At 37.1% G+C, this 18,332-nt stretch overlaps 2 protein-coding genes across 2 annotated transcripts; both read right to left on the bottom strand.

Moving 5' to 3' along the window:
- Positions 1-4,820: 4,820 nt before the first annotated feature.
- Positions 4,821-9,749, bottom strand: LOC141290536 (acidic mammalian chitinase-like). The gene is made up of 11 exons (XM_073822660.1): positions 9,725-9,749; positions 9,602-9,628; positions 9,270-9,474; positions 9,118-9,174; positions 8,858-9,023; positions 6,286-6,410; positions 6,049-6,172; positions 5,712-5,894; positions 5,498-5,614; positions 5,271-5,414; positions 4,821-4,946 (listed from the first exon to the last, which is right to left on the bottom strand). Exons 1-11 carry the CDS (start codon positions 9,747-9,749, stop codon positions 4,821-4,823), a joined length of 1,299 nt encoding a protein of 432 aa, XP_073678761.1.
- Positions 9,750-11,362: 1,613 nt separating this feature from the next.
- Positions 11,363-15,687, bottom strand: LOC141291243 (acidic mammalian chitinase-like). The gene is made up of 11 exons (XM_073823414.1): positions 15,613-15,687; positions 15,491-15,517; positions 15,023-15,227; positions 14,870-14,926; positions 14,182-14,347; positions 13,911-14,035; positions 13,644-13,767; positions 13,312-13,494; positions 13,120-13,236; positions 12,904-13,036; positions 11,363-11,891 (listed from the first exon to the last, which is right to left on the bottom strand). Exons 1-11 carry the CDS (start codon positions 15,638-15,640, stop codon positions 11,611-11,613), a joined length of 1,446 nt encoding a protein of 481 aa, XP_073679515.1. The 5' UTR covers positions 15,641-15,687; the 3' UTR covers positions 11,363-11,610.
- Between the last annotated feature and the right edge of the window lie 2,645 nt (positions 15,688-18,332).

Raw genomic sequence — 18,332 nt, 5'->3', positions numbered from 1 at the left:
AAGAAAATGCTTGTAGATCAATAAGAGAAACATCACTGTGTTTGATACTCCTGCAATACGTTATTAAATAAACACACAACTTTTATTAGCAGACTTACTCATTTCCAAGGAAGACCCTGGGCCAGACCTCAGTGGCAGGATCATTAATCATTGTAATGTCTCTGAAATGACACTGCAGACGTTTAGGGGGAAGTAGTTTCCAACCTTGAAAGCTCCGATGCCACTTCAGGTTTTGGCTCAGGAACTCTTGGACCGGAGACACACAATTGTGCTGGGTCAACCAGATCCATGTCAGGTTCTAGTTCAGAAATGCTTGGACTGGAGACACACAATTGTTCTGGGTCAATCCGATCCACGTCAGGTTCTAGTTCAGGAACGCTTGGTTCAGAGACACACAATTGTTCTGGGTCAACCAGATCCACGTCAGGTTCTAGTTCAGGAACGCTTGGTTCAGAGACACACAATTCTTCTGGGTCAACCAGATTCATGTCAGGTTCTAGTTCAGGAACGCTTGGATCAGAGACACACAATTGTTCTGGGTCAACCAGATCCACGTCAGGTTCTAGTTCAGGAATGCTTGGATCGGGGACACACAATTCTTCTGGGTCAACCAGATCCACGTCAGGTTCTAGTTCAGGAATGCTTGGATCAGAGACACACAATTGTTCTGGGTCAACCAGATCCACGTCAGGTTCTAGTTCAGGAACGCTTGGATCAGAGACACACAATTGTTCTGGGTCAACCAGATCCACGTCAGGTTCTAGTTCAGGAATGCTTGGATCGGGGACACACAATTGTTCTGGGTCAACCAGATCCACGTCAGGTTCTAGTTCAGGAATGCTTGGATCGGGGACACACAATTGTTCTGGGTCAACCAGATCCACGTCAGGTTCTAGTTCAGGAATGCTTGGATCAGAGACACACAATTGTTCTGGGTCAACCAGATCCACGTCAGGTTCTAGTTCAGGAACGCTTGGATCAGAGACACACAATTGTTCTGGGTCAACCAGATCCACGTCAGGTTCTAGTTCAGGAATGCTTGGATCAGAGAGACACAATTGTTCTGGGTCAACCAGATCCACGTCAGGTTCTAGTTCAGGAATGCTTGGACTGGGGACACACAATTGTTCTGGGTCAACCAGTTCCACGTCAGGTTCTAGTTCAGGAACGCTTGGATCAGAGACACACAATTGTTCTGGGTCAACCAGATCCACGTCAGGTTCTAGTTCAGGAACGCTTGGATCAGAGACACACAATTGTTCTGGGTCAACCAGTTCCACGTCAGGTTCTAGTTCAGGAACGCTTGGATCAGAGACACACAATTGTTCTGGGTCAACCAGATCCACGTCAGGTTCTAGTTCAGGAATGCTTGGATCGGGGACACACAATTGTTCTGGGTCAACCAGATCCACGTCAGGTTCTAGTTCAGGAACGCTTGGATCAGAGACACACAATTGTTCTGGGTCAACCAGTTCCACGTCAGGTTCTAGTTCAGGAACGCTTGGATCAGAGACACACAATTGTTCTGGGTCAACCAGATCCACGTCAGGTTCTAGTTCAGGAATGCTTGAATTGGGGACACACAATTGTTCTCGGTCAACCAGATCAACGTCAGGTTCTAGTTCAGGAATGCTTGAATTGGGGACACACAGTTGTTCTGTATCAACCAGATCCGTTTCAGGAATGCTTGGATCAGAGACAACCAATTGCTCGGTATCAACCAGATCCATGTCTGGTTCTGGTTCGGTTTTTAGAAATGCTTGGATCGGGGACAACCGATTACTCAGCATCGACCAGAACTGTTTCAGGTTTAGAAACACATGATTGCTCGGTATCGACCAGATCCACTTAGGGATTTGGCTCAAGAGCTCTTGGATCTGGGACACACGATTCCTTCAAACTGAGCCACTTCAGGCTCCTCAACAGCATTTGGTTTGTTTGTGTGGAAGATTGCAGTCAATCACTGGAAGACCGCACTCATTTTTTGGAACATCCACCCAGCGATTCTTTCTGAAAAAAGAAGAAAACAAAGTAGATAAGTTATGTTTGATGAGAAACTTGACCAAAGCCGCATACAAAAGTTTAAAATAACTTTTAAAAGCCGGAAGTTTCAAGGTTTTCCCTCAGAGAATTCAGAGAAAGAAGCTTCAAACCCCATTGGACCTTATCTGCTAAGGTACAAACAACTAGAACTGTCACAATTCCTTGATTCAATTCGAGTACTTGATTTTAAAAGAGCCTCGACAGCATTTTGCCTGTGTTAAGTAACCGACAAAATACTGCAAGCAAGAATCCATGAAATGCATTATTAGGCCACACAATTTATTAAACCCCATTTAAAAATCCTAATAAAGCATAATGCTGTTGTAAATTCATGTGTGAAATGGCTCAAACTCCATCTCTGCATATCGCTGTGAGTTTGGGTTTATTAACGTTCATCTGGGAATGCGATTTCATCAGATTTGTAAGGTTCGGGGTTAATGATTTATTAATAAAAGCGCTTTTCCACTACACAGTACCAGCTCGCCTCAGCTCGCCTCGGCTCGACTCGACTCGGCTCTGTTTGGTTTTCCACTGTGTAAAAGTTGTACCTGTACCAGCTTCCAGGTACTTTTTTTCGTACCACCTCCGGCGAGGTTCCAAGCGAGCTGAGGCGAGCTGAGGCGATACTAAATGTGACGTGAAAACACAGCAGACTGCTGATTGGTCAGAGAGAATCGTCACTATTCACTGCGTCATCATTGCACGCGCCAGCAATAGTATCCAGAATAACCCCACCATTTTTAAAAAGTTTGGCCAGAGATTGCGTGACATATCCAATCCATTACATATTATGGCAACTCGGAAGAATACGCCGTGGTCAAACGAGGAGGTGCAGACAGCGGGTGTGTGTCGCGTAGAAGATTACGTCACGGCAGTTTCCTGCAGCGTCGCTATGACAAACCAGGTACTATTGTGGAGGTACAGGTACAACTTTTACACAGTGGAAAACCAAACAGAGCCGAGTCGAGTCGAGCCGAGCCGAGCCGAGTCGAGGCGAGCTGGTACTGTGTAGTGGAAAAGCGCCATAAATCTATGGAAACAGGTGAATACATCATCTTTCTAAAAATGTGACCCTGGAACACAAAACTAAGTTAAGTAGTACAGGTACATTTGTAACAATAGCCAAAAATACATTGTATGGGTCAAAATTATCATTTTTTTCTTTAATACCAAAAATCATTAGGATATTAAAAGTAAAGATCATGTTCCATTAGGATAATTTGTAAACATCCTACCGTAAATATATCATTATGTAATTTTTGATCAGTAATATGCATTGCTAAAAACTTAATTTGGACAACTGTAAAGGCAGTTTTCTCAATATTTAGTTTGTTTTGCACCCTTAGATTCCAGATTTAAATATTGTCATATCCTAACAAACATATATCAATGGAAAGATGATTTATTCAGCTCTCAGATTATGCATAAATCTCAATTCCCCTTATTTTATGGTTTTGTGGTCCATGGTCACATATTGTAACTGTTCATCGCAATTTCAAATTAATAATAGTTTAAACCCTCACTCTGAGTTCACGTTTTGATCAGTGTTGCCAAGTCTCTTATTGCTACTATAAGTATTTTAAGCAATTGTAAAGGCCATTGTTGAAAAAAAAAAAAGAATTATAATTATCCGACTACTCGATTGTCAGAATAATTCACTGATTACTCGATTTCCTAAATAATCGCTAGTGACATCCCTACAAACAACTACAAGTCTTCTGCCAGCAATGCCAGGGGCGTCAGACAATGGGTAATAGTGGAACAGAGTAGGGGCCCTTTGGCGAGGACATCCCCCCTCCCCCCACGAAACGTGATATTGCGATCGCAAGTGTGATTCAAATGTTTTTCTTGCAATTGCGAGTTCAAACCTGACAGTTTCAATTTTTCTTCTCAGAATTTTGCATTAGTATCTCACAATTCCTTAATTTTTCTGCAATTCTGACTTTTTCCTCAAAATTCTAACTTTCTGACTATTATTCTTGCAATTTCAAATCTGAATTCAAACTTTTCTTCTAAAGTTTGTATATAATAATTTAATTTATAGATCTAAGTATCTTGCAATTCTAGCCTTTTCGCTAATCTGAGTTTTTACCTGATTTAGTTTTTTGTTTGTTTTTCATAGTGTCTTTTTAGACTGTATTCAGTAATTCAGTCCCCAATGCTCCCAGATTTTTAACTTATCATGTGAATAGGTTAATATTTATCAATAATCGTATCATCACACAGCTGCATCGCAGCAAGTTTGCATTTGCCACATGAGCAAAAATATGGAATGGAAGTTGAAATGATGACACATTTCTGATCATTATTATCAATGTTGAAAACAGTTGTGCTACCTAATATTTCTGTGATAATGGTGCTTAAAATTCAGCTTTGCATTACAGAAATAAATTGCATTTTACTATAAGCTATCTGTAGTTTACATAATCATTGCATTCAATATGTATTTGCCTGAATACTGCAAACAACTTATTACATTTTGTAATGGCAACTTAAAAAAACAATAATTGTCGACTAAAATTCTTGGTTTACAGGGAAATGTAAAAAAATGCAGACAATTAATGCTTAATCAGGTTAGTTTATTCAGACAAATTAGATGTGCTCCTTTTCTTAAGACACAACAAAATTTAGTATATTATTTTAAAAAAAGTATTAAATCATTGGCTGTCTATTAAATTTGAAGACATTATGTGCCACTTCTGGCCCTAAACAGTAAAAAAAAAAAAAACTGCCAAAATTCCACGCATTTTCTTTACATTGATTTAGTCTTTGGCCAGTCACAGCACAAGCAGTTGGGATTGTAGACCGTCCCATGAGGGCAATGCAGTACAGGACTTGCCACTGGAGCACTGAATGAAAGTTGTTGGTTCATCTGGGTTTAGGTATAACCTCATATTTGTACACTGTATTGCACTGTAATTGTTTCAGCAGAAGCTTTAGGTTCATATACATGAAATGTACAATCATGAACAAATTTTAAGCTCATATACTATGACAGGATGACAGAACTGACTATAGATTATTCTTTATATAATCTTTTTACTTAAAAAGACAATCACTATTAATTATAATGATTTATTAGATATGTATGGTAGTCCATCTTTGCCACTTTAGAAGAAACATTTTGGCATAAAAATAATAGTTATGACTTAGTATCTCATATTTAAATAATTATGTTTTAGCAAAGAATTGCTTATTTTGTGGCAAAAAATGGGTTTCATTTAGACATGAGTTGTACCATTATGAAAAAGTGTACGAAGTTGTCCAATGAGAGGGTATTTGCCCTGCCCACAGAACTGTCCTGTAAAGTCATCAAGATCCAGAGCCCAGACAAAAGCTCCTCCAAACTTGTTCTGCTTCATATAGCTCAGCTGAAACAGACCATATCTAGTTATTTCTAGCATGAGAGCAGCATTAAATCTGGCATATTTTTAAACCTTTATGACATATTTACCTTAGTCTGAAAGCTTTCCTTGGAGTCAAATCCCACCCAGTCCTGTCCCTTGGTTGCATAAGGAACTTTCTGATCATCAATCCATTGCACAGTGGCTCCTTGAAGGAAAGTACAGACCTGATGGGAGAATATTGGTCCATAACTTTTCTGATTTCATTTTGCACAATGAAATAACTCTATAATGTAAGTGCATGTGTTTAGGTTTCAGTAAGACCTCATAATAGGACCAGAATCCAGGTGCCCTGGTGCATTTTCCAGCTGATCCAGGACCACTAGCTGAAGCTCCAACTCCACTAGCTGCAGATGCCAGGTGAAATGTTCTTCCATATGTTGCAAATCCCATCCTCAGCTTCTCCACAGGAGCCCCCTGATCTCTCCAGTATCTCATTGCAAAATCCTGCATTGTTATTAATGAACACTTATTTCCTGTTGCATGTTTTCAACTTTTTGTTATTTGCTATTTGTTATTATGACTCACAGTATCATTCACAATCATTTATATGATATATGTGATGTTATATGAATTACAGTGGGATATAAAAACGTCTTACAGTATTGGAGTTGATGTGGTCTCCTGTGTCTCCAGAGCCACGGTACAGAGGACTGTTGTGCCCGGTGACACTTTCCCATGAGCCATGGAAGTCATAGGTCATCACATTAATGAAGTCCAAATACCTGCATTACCAGAAGGTAAACACAAATTCAGAATCATCTGTTCAGATTTAAGACATTCAAGTAAATAAAACCATTAAACATTTATTTGAATGAAAGCTCTTCTAAGGATATACTTGGCAATTTCTGCAATTTCATAACCAGCATCAATGGTTCCTTTCCCAGCAGCCACTGCAGCAGTGAGCATGAGTCTGGGGCGTCCAGTGGCAACACTCTCTGCCTGGTAAGCTTCCAAGAGCTCCTGTTACAGTCACACGTTTGCAGTGGATTAAGGTCTGTATGTATATATATATATCTATATCTCTATATATATATATATATATATATATATATATATATACAGTGAGGTCTAAAAGTATTTGATCACCCTGTAATTTTGCAAGTTCTCTTACTTAGAAATCATGGAGAGGTCTACAATTTCAGCATAGGTACATTTCCATTGTGAGAGACAGAATCTAAAAATAAAAATCCGGAAATCACATTGTATGATTTTTTTAACTATTTATTTGTGAATTACTGTGTCAAATGAGTATTTGATCACTTGCTTATCAGCCAGAGCCCTCAAAGACCTGTTATTTTGCTCATGCTCATGATTCTAAATTAGGAGCACCTGTTTGAGGTCGTTAGCTGTCATAAAGACACCTGTGCACCCCACAATCAGCCAAAGTCTAAGTAGCAACATGGGCAAAACCAAAGAGCTGTCAAAAGACACAAGAGACAAAATTGTAGACCTTCACAAAGCTGGAAAGGGCTACAGGGCAATTGCCAAGCAGCTTGGTGAAAAAAGAACAACTGTTGGAGCAATTGTCAGAAAATGGAAGAGGCTAATGATGACTGTCAATGTCCCTCGGACTGGGGCCCCACGGAAGATCTCTCCTCATGGGGTATCAGTGATGCTAAGAATGGTGAAGAATCAGCCCAGAACTACACGGGAGGAGCTGGTCAATGCCGTGAAGAGAGCTGGGACCATCGTTTCCAAGGCTACTATCAGTAATACACTAAGAGGTCATGGTTTAAAATCTTGCATCGCACGGAAGGTTCCCCTGCTCGACACACCATGACACACCATGAAACTTTGCTTGAAGTATCGCCTGGGTCTCTACACATGAACTCGAGCATTGAGAACATTGTTTGTGTACACAGAGTTTACTAAAAAGAAAGGTTTTGAACAACTCACTTTCACTGTTTGGGCTTCCGCTCGCAGCCGTCTTGCCAATCAAGAAGGACTCCATAGGGCGAAATATTAGGCTTATATGAGGCTCTTTTTACAACTAGAAGGTTAATATTGTTTTTCACTTGTGACAAAACAACGAATTAGCCGTGCATTTATATGGAAATATGCTTTAGGAGCTATCCATCTTTACTCTCCTCACATTCGGAGATCGACACGTCTTGACTGGCAAGACGGCCGCGAGCGGAAACTCAAACAGTGAAAGTGAGTTGTTCAAAACCTTTCTTTTTAGTAAACTCTGTGTACACAAACAATGTTCTCAATGCTCGAGTTCATGTGTTAAGACCCAGGCGATACTTCAAGCAAAGTTTCATGGTGTGTCAAGCCTTCTTAGTGTTGTAAAAATATAGATTTTGATGCACTCAAATTTATGCCCCCAGAGCTCCCATTCACCGGCCATTGACCGCAAACCAAAATCACGGTCAATCTCAAAATGGCTCGTTTGTCGTAATTATGCTTTTAGATATAAGTTTGTCTCGTTTACAGTAAAAAAAAAACAGCCCAGATTGCATTTTGGCAATAGTTATCCTTTAAGTCAGCCCATGTCCAGGCCCGTCTGAAGTTTGCCAGGGACCATCTGGATGATCCAGAAGAGTCATGGGAGAAAGTCCTGTGGTCAGATGAGACCAAAGTAGAACTTTTAGGTCTTAACTCCATTCGCCGTGTTTGGAGGAAGAATAATTTTATAATAATAATTAATAATTATAATTTTTTAATTTATTTTTAATAAATAATATAAATTATAGTTACCTAAATAATAACATACCTACAGTGAAGCATGGGGCTGGAAGCATCATGCTCTGGGGGTGTTTTTCTGCACAGGGGACAGGACGACTGCACTGTATTAAGGAGAGGATGAACAGGGCCATGTATTGTGACATATTGGGCAAAAACCTCCTTCCCTCAGTCAGAGCATTAAAGATTTGTTGTGGCTGGGTCTTCCAACATGACAATGACCCAAAGCACACAGCCAGGAAAACCAAGGAGTCGCTCCGTAAGAAGCATATCAAGGTTCTGGAGTGGCCTAGCCAGTCTCCAGACCTAAATCCAATAGAAAATCTTTGGAGGGAGCTGAAACTCTGTGTTGCTCAGCGACAGCCCAGAAACCTGACACAATCACTATCTCTGTTATAGAAAATCTGGGATTCAAAATCTAATATAAACCTGAAAATAAAGTACGAGTAAGAAATATTTACAATTTTGCATAATTTTTAGGTCACATATCGCAAGATTAATTGTCCTTTGTAGCGATAATCAGATGTTCTTCTTCCACTGAAGTTTTAGAATAATGCAAATAGATGTATTTTCACTGGTGGACTGTATACATCCATGCTCATTCTTTCTCTGATTATCTCTGATTTACTTAAACTTTCAACCATGTAAGCATCTCATCATGTAAACAGCATAATTAGATTTTAAAAACGATTGTGTAAAAAAAACTGTAAATACTGCAGTACCTTAAAGAGCAGAGTGAACCTTTGCTTGTCTTCTGGAGGACTTCCACGGGAACCCGGATACTCCCAGTCCAGATCCAGACCATCAAAGCCATGTTTCCTCAGAAATCTGATGGATGACTGAATAAACGTCTGTCTGTTTTCTGACGTCGACACCATGGTAGTAAACCTTAAGTAATGGTGAGAAGTTTCATGAAGATGAAATTAACAGTTATTTTTAACAAACATCTTTCAAAGGTCAGTGTTTTGAGCAGCATTATTACTGAGTTGTGCCAAAGTTCCATCCCCCGACAGACAAGAGAGTTTTCAAATCAGGATTTCTGTCAAGTCAAATATTTGCATATTTATTCTCTGTAAATATGACTATTCAAAACTACATAATGTATTCACTAACAAAACATCAGATGGCACATACTTTTTCTTTAGTCCATTGAAAGATTCATAGAGAGTTTCATCATTCCATTCATAAGTGGTCAACTCATTCGTCTGATTAATAATGGAAAAAGCATAAATTAAATGAGTGCACAGATGTGGATCCACATTGTCTGGCAGGAACTTGCCACCATCAGGTCTGTACTGAGACCAGTTTGTGAAATAGCATGCGAGTTGGGAGGCCCATCCTGAAATAAATATAATATAATACAATATAATATAATTTAATATACAGTTATTAATTAGAATAAACATTATTAGTAATGCATACTATTATTATTAGGAAATAAACCACAAATTAAAAAACAAAAATACCAAAGTGACACAATGCCATGGAAAAGCCTGAAAGAAGATACAAACAAGAAAATGTTAATATATAAAACACTCCAAGGCCATCAAGCTCTTAAAATGTATTCTGTAAGGTCAACAATCACGTACCAGCTAGAAAACTGAATTTAGTCATCATAATGTGATGTTGTTGTATCAGTCAAGAAACTCTGCTACTGCTGTATGAAAGACAGAGGTTATCATTTATATAACACACATAAGTCACTCCTGCATGATTAAGGAAAACTCACAAGTACTGAATTTCCCAAAAATAGCTGTGTTCTGCCCTGGATGTTATCACATTTGCACTATAACAGTCTTTTGTAATGGGGCTTTGTGATTATAGGAGTGTTTGTTCCATTGTTTAAACCCTAATGACTCAGATCAGTGAATCAAGAACATGTTAAGTCTTCAGTCACATACTTATTAAAAGAAAGTTATACTAATCTAAACTTTAAAGAGGAATATGTCACAAAAAAATTAAAATATCCTTACATTTTCATCTATGCATTTTGTACCTAAATATGAAGCAACTACACAAACATAAACATTGTTATATAAACAACAATAGACATAGTATACAATGCCAGGTTCTAGACCAGGAAGAAAGACAGAACAGAGGTGAAATAAAAGAGTAAGATTTTTTCTTCAGGAAGCGATATAATGCACCATTAATTTCTCTTAATTCCTACAAATCTTTGACTCAGTACCATCACATTGCTCCCGGTTTCAACAAATTCCTCCGTTCTGATCACCTGTTCTTCAGGCTTCAAGGATCTGAAAAGTGTCATTATTCCATCATTGCATTTGTAGATTCGTTTAAGGAGATTTAGGAGATCAGAGTGGCTAAGAGAAACTACCCTGAAAAGCTGAAGAATCAGTTTTTAGTCATCGACCCTGGATCAGTGTGCAGAGATTCCAACACTTTTTTGTCAGATTATTAGCTTTTCTTTAAACTCACAAATCCCCTGCAGTTTCTTCATTAACCCAAGTTTGGGAAACCTTGATCTATGTAATGTAATTTTGTTAAAAACAATGAATGGAATTTTTTGGGAAATTTTATTTCTCATATTTTTATCAATATGATATAACATTATCCTATTTAGATCAATGTAATAAATGAGTAAGGGCAAAGGGAATCTAAAAAGACCTTAAATGAGTATGTAATGGATTATATCACTAACTCTTTCAGTATAGACTGATAGTTCTGATAGCTATTTGGCTTTTCACACCTTCTTCAATCTAGAGGAGTATTTCACCCAAAATTAAAAATTGTGTCATCAGTTATTCACCTTCATGTCATCCCAAACCTGTATGACTTCCTTTCTTTGGTGGAACACAAAAGCCTTTGACAGCAGGTCATACATATTCCTTTCATGAATTTGGCAGATGATTTTATCCCAAGTGATAAAGACTACATACTGTATGTATTTTTATTCAAACCTTATTACCCTGGCCTCAAAGTAGTGATTTTTGTCATTCCATTTGCCATAAGTGATGGTTAGTCCAGCTAAATTACTGGAAGTTTGTTGCCTGAATGACAAAGTAAACAAACACACCCTAAAGCATTGCTAAACATAATTACACTTCAACTGAGCTTATTCAAAGTCTATACGAGAATGTACACAGGAAAAGAACAAGCTATGTGAATAAATTAGACCAAATGGGCATTATGATAATGAACGGTTCATAAATGAGTGATAAATAGTTACCAAAGCAGTCCCACTTTAAAGGTAAAACAATGGAAAATTAGTGCTTAGCAAGGTTAGTTTTAATCAGGCAAGTTAAACTGTGCATCCTTTTTAAGACACAACAAAAACTGAGCATAGTATTTTATGAAAGTAGTATTATATAATTAGCTGTCTGAATTGAAAAACATTAACATAAAACTTAAAGTGTGAAATTATGATGCCACTACTGACACCAAAAAGTATTGGAAAAAACTACTAAAATTCTACACATTTTCTTTGCAGGAGTGAAACAGTGACAACATGAGGTTAATTCTTAGGCCAGTCACAGCACAAGCAGTTGGGATTAAAGACAGTCTTTGCAGGGCAATTCTGTAAAAAGACCCTGGTATTAGAACACTGAATGAAGGTTGTCGGGTCGTCTGGGTTTGCATATACCCCATCTGTTTTGGCAGCACAGAACTCGGAGGGAGCTGTCGGGACAACATGAGGTCTTGTGGCATGAGATACAGCAGTAGATGCTGTAGTTGTGGTCTTACCAGGCTCATGTGTTGTATTTGGAAGGGCAGGTGTTGTATTTGAAGGGAAATCTGGAGGAGAAAATTATTAGCAGCAGCTTTAAGATTATGTACAGGTAATTTACCAATTAATATCAACATTTCACATACAGTTGAGGTCAAAAGTTTACATACACCTTGCAGGATCTGCAAAATGTTAATTTTACCAAAATAAGAGAGATCATACAAAATGTTCTTTTTTAAGATAAAATATATCACATAAAATACATTTACATGTAGTCCACAAGAAAAAGTAATATGTGAATTTATAAAAATGACCCCGTTCAAAAGTTTGCATACGCTTAATACTTAATACTGTGTTGTTATCTGAACGATCCACACCTGTTTTTGTTTTTTTGTTTAGTAGTTGTTTAGTAGTAGTGAGTCCCTTGTTTGTCCTGAACAGTTAAACTGCCTGCTGTCCTTCAGAAAAATCCTTCAGGTACTACAGATTCTTTGGTTTTCCAGCATTTTTGTCTTTTTAAAAATTTTCCTTTAAACCTTGTGAAAAAAAATGATGTCAAAATCATACAGTCATTGTTGGAAATGAACAAAACAAAGAATTTTCTTCATTTTTCTGAAGAACAGCAGGCAGTTTACCTGTTCAGGAGAAAGAGGACTCACAAACAACTATCAATAAAAACAACAACAACTGTGCATCATTCAGCTAACAACGCAGTATTAAGAATGAAGCGTATGTAAACTTTTGAACGGGGTCATTTTTAAAAATTCACATTTTTTTCCTCTTGGACTAAATGTAAACGTATGTGAAATATCTTATTCAGGTCAGTACTAAATAAAAAATAACATGCAATTTGTATGATCCCTCTTATTTTGGTAAAATAATAAACATTTTGCAGATTCTGCAAGATTGAAATTATCAGATACTAAGTCATCAAGAGATCATAATTGTGAATCTCATAAATTCAAATTCTTATCTCATTATTATGAAGTTTTTTTTCTTTATCTCATAATTATGTTTTACCAAAGCATAACTTTTTTGTGTTTTGTGGCAAAAATGGTTTTCATTAAGATTGAGATGTACCAATATTGAGAAGTGTACGTAGTTGTCCAATGAGAGGGTATTTGCCCTGCCCACAGAACTGTCCTGTAAAGTCATCAAGATCCAGAGCCCAGACAAAAGCTCCTCCAAACTTGTTCTCCTTCAGGTAGTTCACCTGAAACAGACCAGATCTAGATATTTTAGGTATGAGAGGTGCATTACGATTTATCTATATTCTAACCTTTATGACATATTTACCTTAGTCTGAAAGCTTTCCTTGGAGTCAAATCCCACCCAGTCCTGTCCCTTGGTAGCATAAGGAACTTTCTGATCATCAATCCATTGTACAGTGGCTCCTTGAAGGAAAGTACAGACCTGATGAGAGAATATAAGTCCATAACTCTTTTATTTTATTTTGCAATGTAAAATGTGTTTAGGTAGCAGTAAGACCTCATAATAGGACCAGAATCCGGACTCTCTAGTGTATGTTCCAGCTGATCCAGGACCACTAGCTGAAGCTCTAACCCCTCTGGCTGCAGACGAAAGGTGAAATGTTCTTCCATATGCTGCAAACCCCATCCTCAGCTTCTCCACAGGAGCCCCCTGATCTCGCCAGTATCTCATTGCAAAATCCTGCATTGTCATGTACAAACACTTCTTTTCTTTGGCATGTTTTCAGCTTCTTGTTTTTTGCAATGACTCACAGTTTCATTCACAATCATGATAAACATGCTGTTATATTTCAGAAGTTGAGAATACAGTAGAATGGATGGCCTTCTAACAGTGTTTAAGTAGATGCTGTCTCCTTTGTCTCCAGAGCCAGGGTACAGAGGACTGTTGTGCCCGGTGACACTTTCCCATGAGCCATGGAAGTCATAGGTCATCACATTAATGAAGTCCAAATATCTGCATTACCAGAAGGTAAACACAAGTTTATAGTCATCAGACTTGATGTATTTAATCAAATAATGAGGCTGATTGGGTGGGTTTTGGTCAGACTACATAGTCATTTGATTCATAAGTGAACAAAAACTCTTTTGAAGACATACTTGGCAATTTCTGCAATTTCATAACCAGCATCAATGGTTCCTTTCCCAGCAGCCACTGCAGCAGAGAGCATGAGTCTGGGGCGTCCAGTGGCAACTGTCTCTGCCTGGTAAGCTTCCAAGAGCTCCTGTTACAGTCACACATTTGCAGTGGATTAAGGTCTGTATATATATATATATATATATATATATATATATATATATATATATATATATATATTTGATTTTTAAAATTCTGTAAAAAAAAAAAAAAAATCGGTAAATATTACAGTACCTTACAGAGCAGAGTGAACCTTTGCTTGTCTTCTGGAGGACTTCCACGGGAACCGGGATACTCCCAGTCCAGATCCAGACCATCAAAGCTATGTTTCCTCAGAAATCTGATGGAGGACTGAATAAACGTCTGCCTGTTTTCTGATGTTGACACCATGATAGTAAACCTGACGATGAAGATGAAATAAACACAATTGTGACCCTGGACCACAAAACCAGTCTTAAGTCGCTGGGGTATATTTGTAGCAATAGCCAAAAATACATTGTATGGGTCAAAATTATTGATTTTTCTTTTATGTCAAAAATCATTAGGAAATTAAGTAAAGATCATGTTCCATGAAGATTTTTTGTAAAATTCCTACTGTAAACCTATCAAAATGTAATTTTTGATTAGTAATATGCATTGCTAAGAACTTAATTTGGACAACTTTAAAGATGTTTTTCTCAGTCTTTTGATTTTTTGCACCCTTAGATTTCAGATTTTCAAATAGATGTATCTCGGCCAAATATTGTCCTATCCTAACAAACCATACATCAATAGAAAGCTTATTTATTGAGCTTTCATATGATGTATATATCTCAGTTTTGTAAAATTTAACCTTATGACTGGTTTTGTGGCCCAGGGTCACAATTGTGTTTAACACACATCCTTCAAAATTCTAATTTTCAAATCTGAGCAGCATACTTACTGAGTTGTGCCAAAGTTCCATCCTCCGACAGCCAAGAGAGTTTTCAAGTCAGGATTTCTGTCAAGTCAAATATTTGTATCATTATTCGCTGTACTATAGCACTATTCAAAACTACGTAATGCATTCACAAACAAAACATCAGACAGCACATACTTTTTTTTTAGTCCATTGAAAGATTCATAGAGAGTTTCATCATTCCACTCATAAGTGGTCAACTCATTCGTCTGATTAATAACGGAAAAACCATAAAATAAATGAGTGCACAGATGTGGATCCACATTGTCTGGCAGGTACTTGCCACTGTCAGGTCTGTACTGAGACCAGTTTGTGAAATAGCATCCGAGATGGGAGGCCCATCCTGAAATATATAAATATATTAACATAACATACAATTATTCATTATAATATATATATATATATATATATATATATATATATATATATATATTAGGAATATTATTAAAAAAGCAATTATTATTATATTTACTATTTCCATTACTCTATGTAAGAAAAAGCAGTTTGCAGAATGGATAAACTATTAGTAGTAGTAGTAGTAGTGGTTTATAGTGATTTTTGGGTATAGTATTTAGGAATAAAACAACAAATTAAAGAAAAAATTACCAAAGTGACACAATGCCAAGGAAAAGCCTGAAAGAAGGTAAAAAAGAAATGTTAACATATAAAACATTCCAAGCCAACCCAGCTCTTAAAAATTTAATCTGTAAGATCTAATAATCACTTACCAGCTAGAAAACTGAATTTGGTCATCATAATGTGATGTTGTCGTATCAGTCAAGAAACTCTGTCTGCTACTGCCCTATGAAAGACAGAAGTTATTGTTTATATAACCCCCAACACACATAACTCTCTGCATAATACCAATGATTAACCAAAAACAAGAACACACAGGAATTTCCCTAAATAGCTGTTCCCTGTCATCTGCCCTGCATGTTATCACACATTACATTTAGGAAATGGACCGTTGCATTAAAACCCCGGTTTCAAAGAGAAGGCTTAAGCCTAGTCCTAGACTAAAATGTAGATCTGAGCTGTTTCAACTGAAAGAAACTTGCACTGACTGATCTAAAAATATATCAGTGCCTTTGTTTTGTCTCAAGTCAAATTACTTAAATGCCCTAATTGAACTATGGCCTAATCTAAGCCCTGTCTGTGAAACCGGGCTATTAAATCTCAATTACTGAATTAAAGTTATACTGATCCAAAATTGCATCCACCGCAAAGAACATATGCTAATCAAAAAGGCCTGTAAAATATCCTTAGATTTACATTCAGCATTTTTATCCAAAGCAAGTAGAGGAACATAAACATATTGTCATATAGACAACAATATTCATAGTGCACAATGCCAGGTTTATTAGAAATCTAGACTAGGAAGCAATAAAGAGCGAAAGGGGGTTGAAAATTCAAAAGGAAGATTTTTTCTGTGTGAATCACAACTTTCAGGCAGCAATAAAATGCACCATTAATTCCTACTACAAATCTTTGACTCAGTTAGTAAAATAACATTGCTCCTGGTATCAACATATTCAGTGTACATCCGGTCTGATCACCTGCTTTTCAGGCTTGAAGGATCTGAAATGTGTCATCATTCCATGTTCAAGGCCCAGAAAGGTAGTAAGGACATCTTTAAAATAGTCCATGTGACATCAGTGGTTCAACCGTAATGATACGAAGCCACAAGAATGCTTTTTGTTCGGAAAGAAAACAAAAATAATGACTTCAACATTGTGGTACTCTCATGAAAGTGCATCAAAGACTGACATGGAAGAGAAGAAACTTGAATAAAGTTGTTATTATTGTTTTCTTTGCACACAGAAAGTATTGTTGTAGCTTCATAACATTACGCTTGAACCACAAATATCCCATGGGCTATTTTATCGATGTCCTTACTACCTTTATAGGCCTTGAATGTGTTTTGCTGTCTATGCAGGGTCAGAAAGCTCTCGGATTTCATCAAAATTACCTTAAATTTTGTTCTGAAAATGAACGAAGGTCTTGGATTTGGAACAACATGAGGGTGAGTAATTAATGACAGAAATTTCATTTTTTGGGTCAACTATCCCTTTAAACTAGAATTATGATGAATCACATGAATATTGATTTTTTCACTGGTGTTTTATCTGTATTATGAATTACAACAACTCAAGGAGAAAAGTGGAAAAAACAGTCTGAGGAACGAAAGGCATTTGTGGCTGGCCAAACTGAACCAGGATTTCCATGGCGAGAATCTTGACAACATCAGTGTTTGTTCTTATCATTTCTAGTCAGGTAGGTGAAATACTAGGCTAATATCTTAATTAAAACTGCTCGTATGTATCTTTACCACCTATTAACCTTAGTTCGTCAAAATATTGCACCCGTTCTTGCTTACTGAGTCCTTCTCAATATGATTTAGCATCTTCCACGTTTTTTCCATGGTTTAGACAGTGTCAACTAGCAGAACAATGTATTCAGTATTACATTAACTGTGCAATCCATGCTGTTGTTTACATCCGAGTATCATTAATACAGCCGCGCATCCGGGTAACTGAACAAATTGTGATAACAAACTCTGATTTACAGACCTCTGATATGAAAACCACAATAAACAAAGTAAATGTCAAAGATAATGTCAGGTTAGTCTTTAACACTTGTTCTGTGTGATTATGTTTATCTTTATGGCCCAAAACTGACAGGATTTTCACAGCTGCCACAAGTCTAAACATATAAAATAATCCGTTAAACAAACTGAGAAGTAAACAGTCATTAAACATATTTCACTTCCCTGGTTTGTGAACTTCCTTGACTGCACACAATGCTGTATTATGAATGTTACATAACTAAATATCACAAGGAAATCATACAACGTTCTTTGTTTAGCATAGGAAATGTGAGCGACTCGTACATAAATCTCTGAACTTGTACTATCCTTACTGTAAAGTAACATGATTATCAGCACTGGTGCAGTTAGACTTTTTATTTTTGTTTCGTGATAAAAAACGAAACATAATATATAACTTGCAGAGATTGTGATTTCTATTTGAACACAGGTGTGTAAGCGTGTCCATGTTTGCGGTAGAGGTCGTGTTGTGGTCACTTACTCTGCCCTCTAATGGAGGATATTGGAATATCAGCCTCATGTTGGGCATTTAAAGTAAGTTTACACAAACATGTAAATATCGTTATTGTTTACATATATTGTTTACATATATGTGACCCTGGACCACAAAAACAGTCATAGTGTAAATTTGTCGAAATTGTGATTATTATGTCATCTGAAAGCTGAGTAAATAAGCTTTCCATTGATATATTGTTTGTTAAAATAGGACAATGTTTGTCTGAGATACAACGATTTCAAAACCTGGAATCTGAGGGTGCAAAAAAATCTAAATATTGAGAAAATCGCTTTAAAAGTTGTCCAAATGAAGTTTTTAGCAATGTATAGGCTATTACTAATCAAAAA

The sequence above is a fragment of the Garra rufa genome, chromosome 18, assembly GCF_049309525.1.
Source record: "Garra rufa chromosome 18, GarRuf1.0, whole genome shotgun sequence".
Taxonomy (NCBI): Eukaryota; Metazoa; Chordata; class Actinopteri; order Cypriniformes; family Cyprinidae; genus Garra; species Garra rufa.
This window is presented reverse-complemented; position numbering and strand designations above follow the sequence as displayed.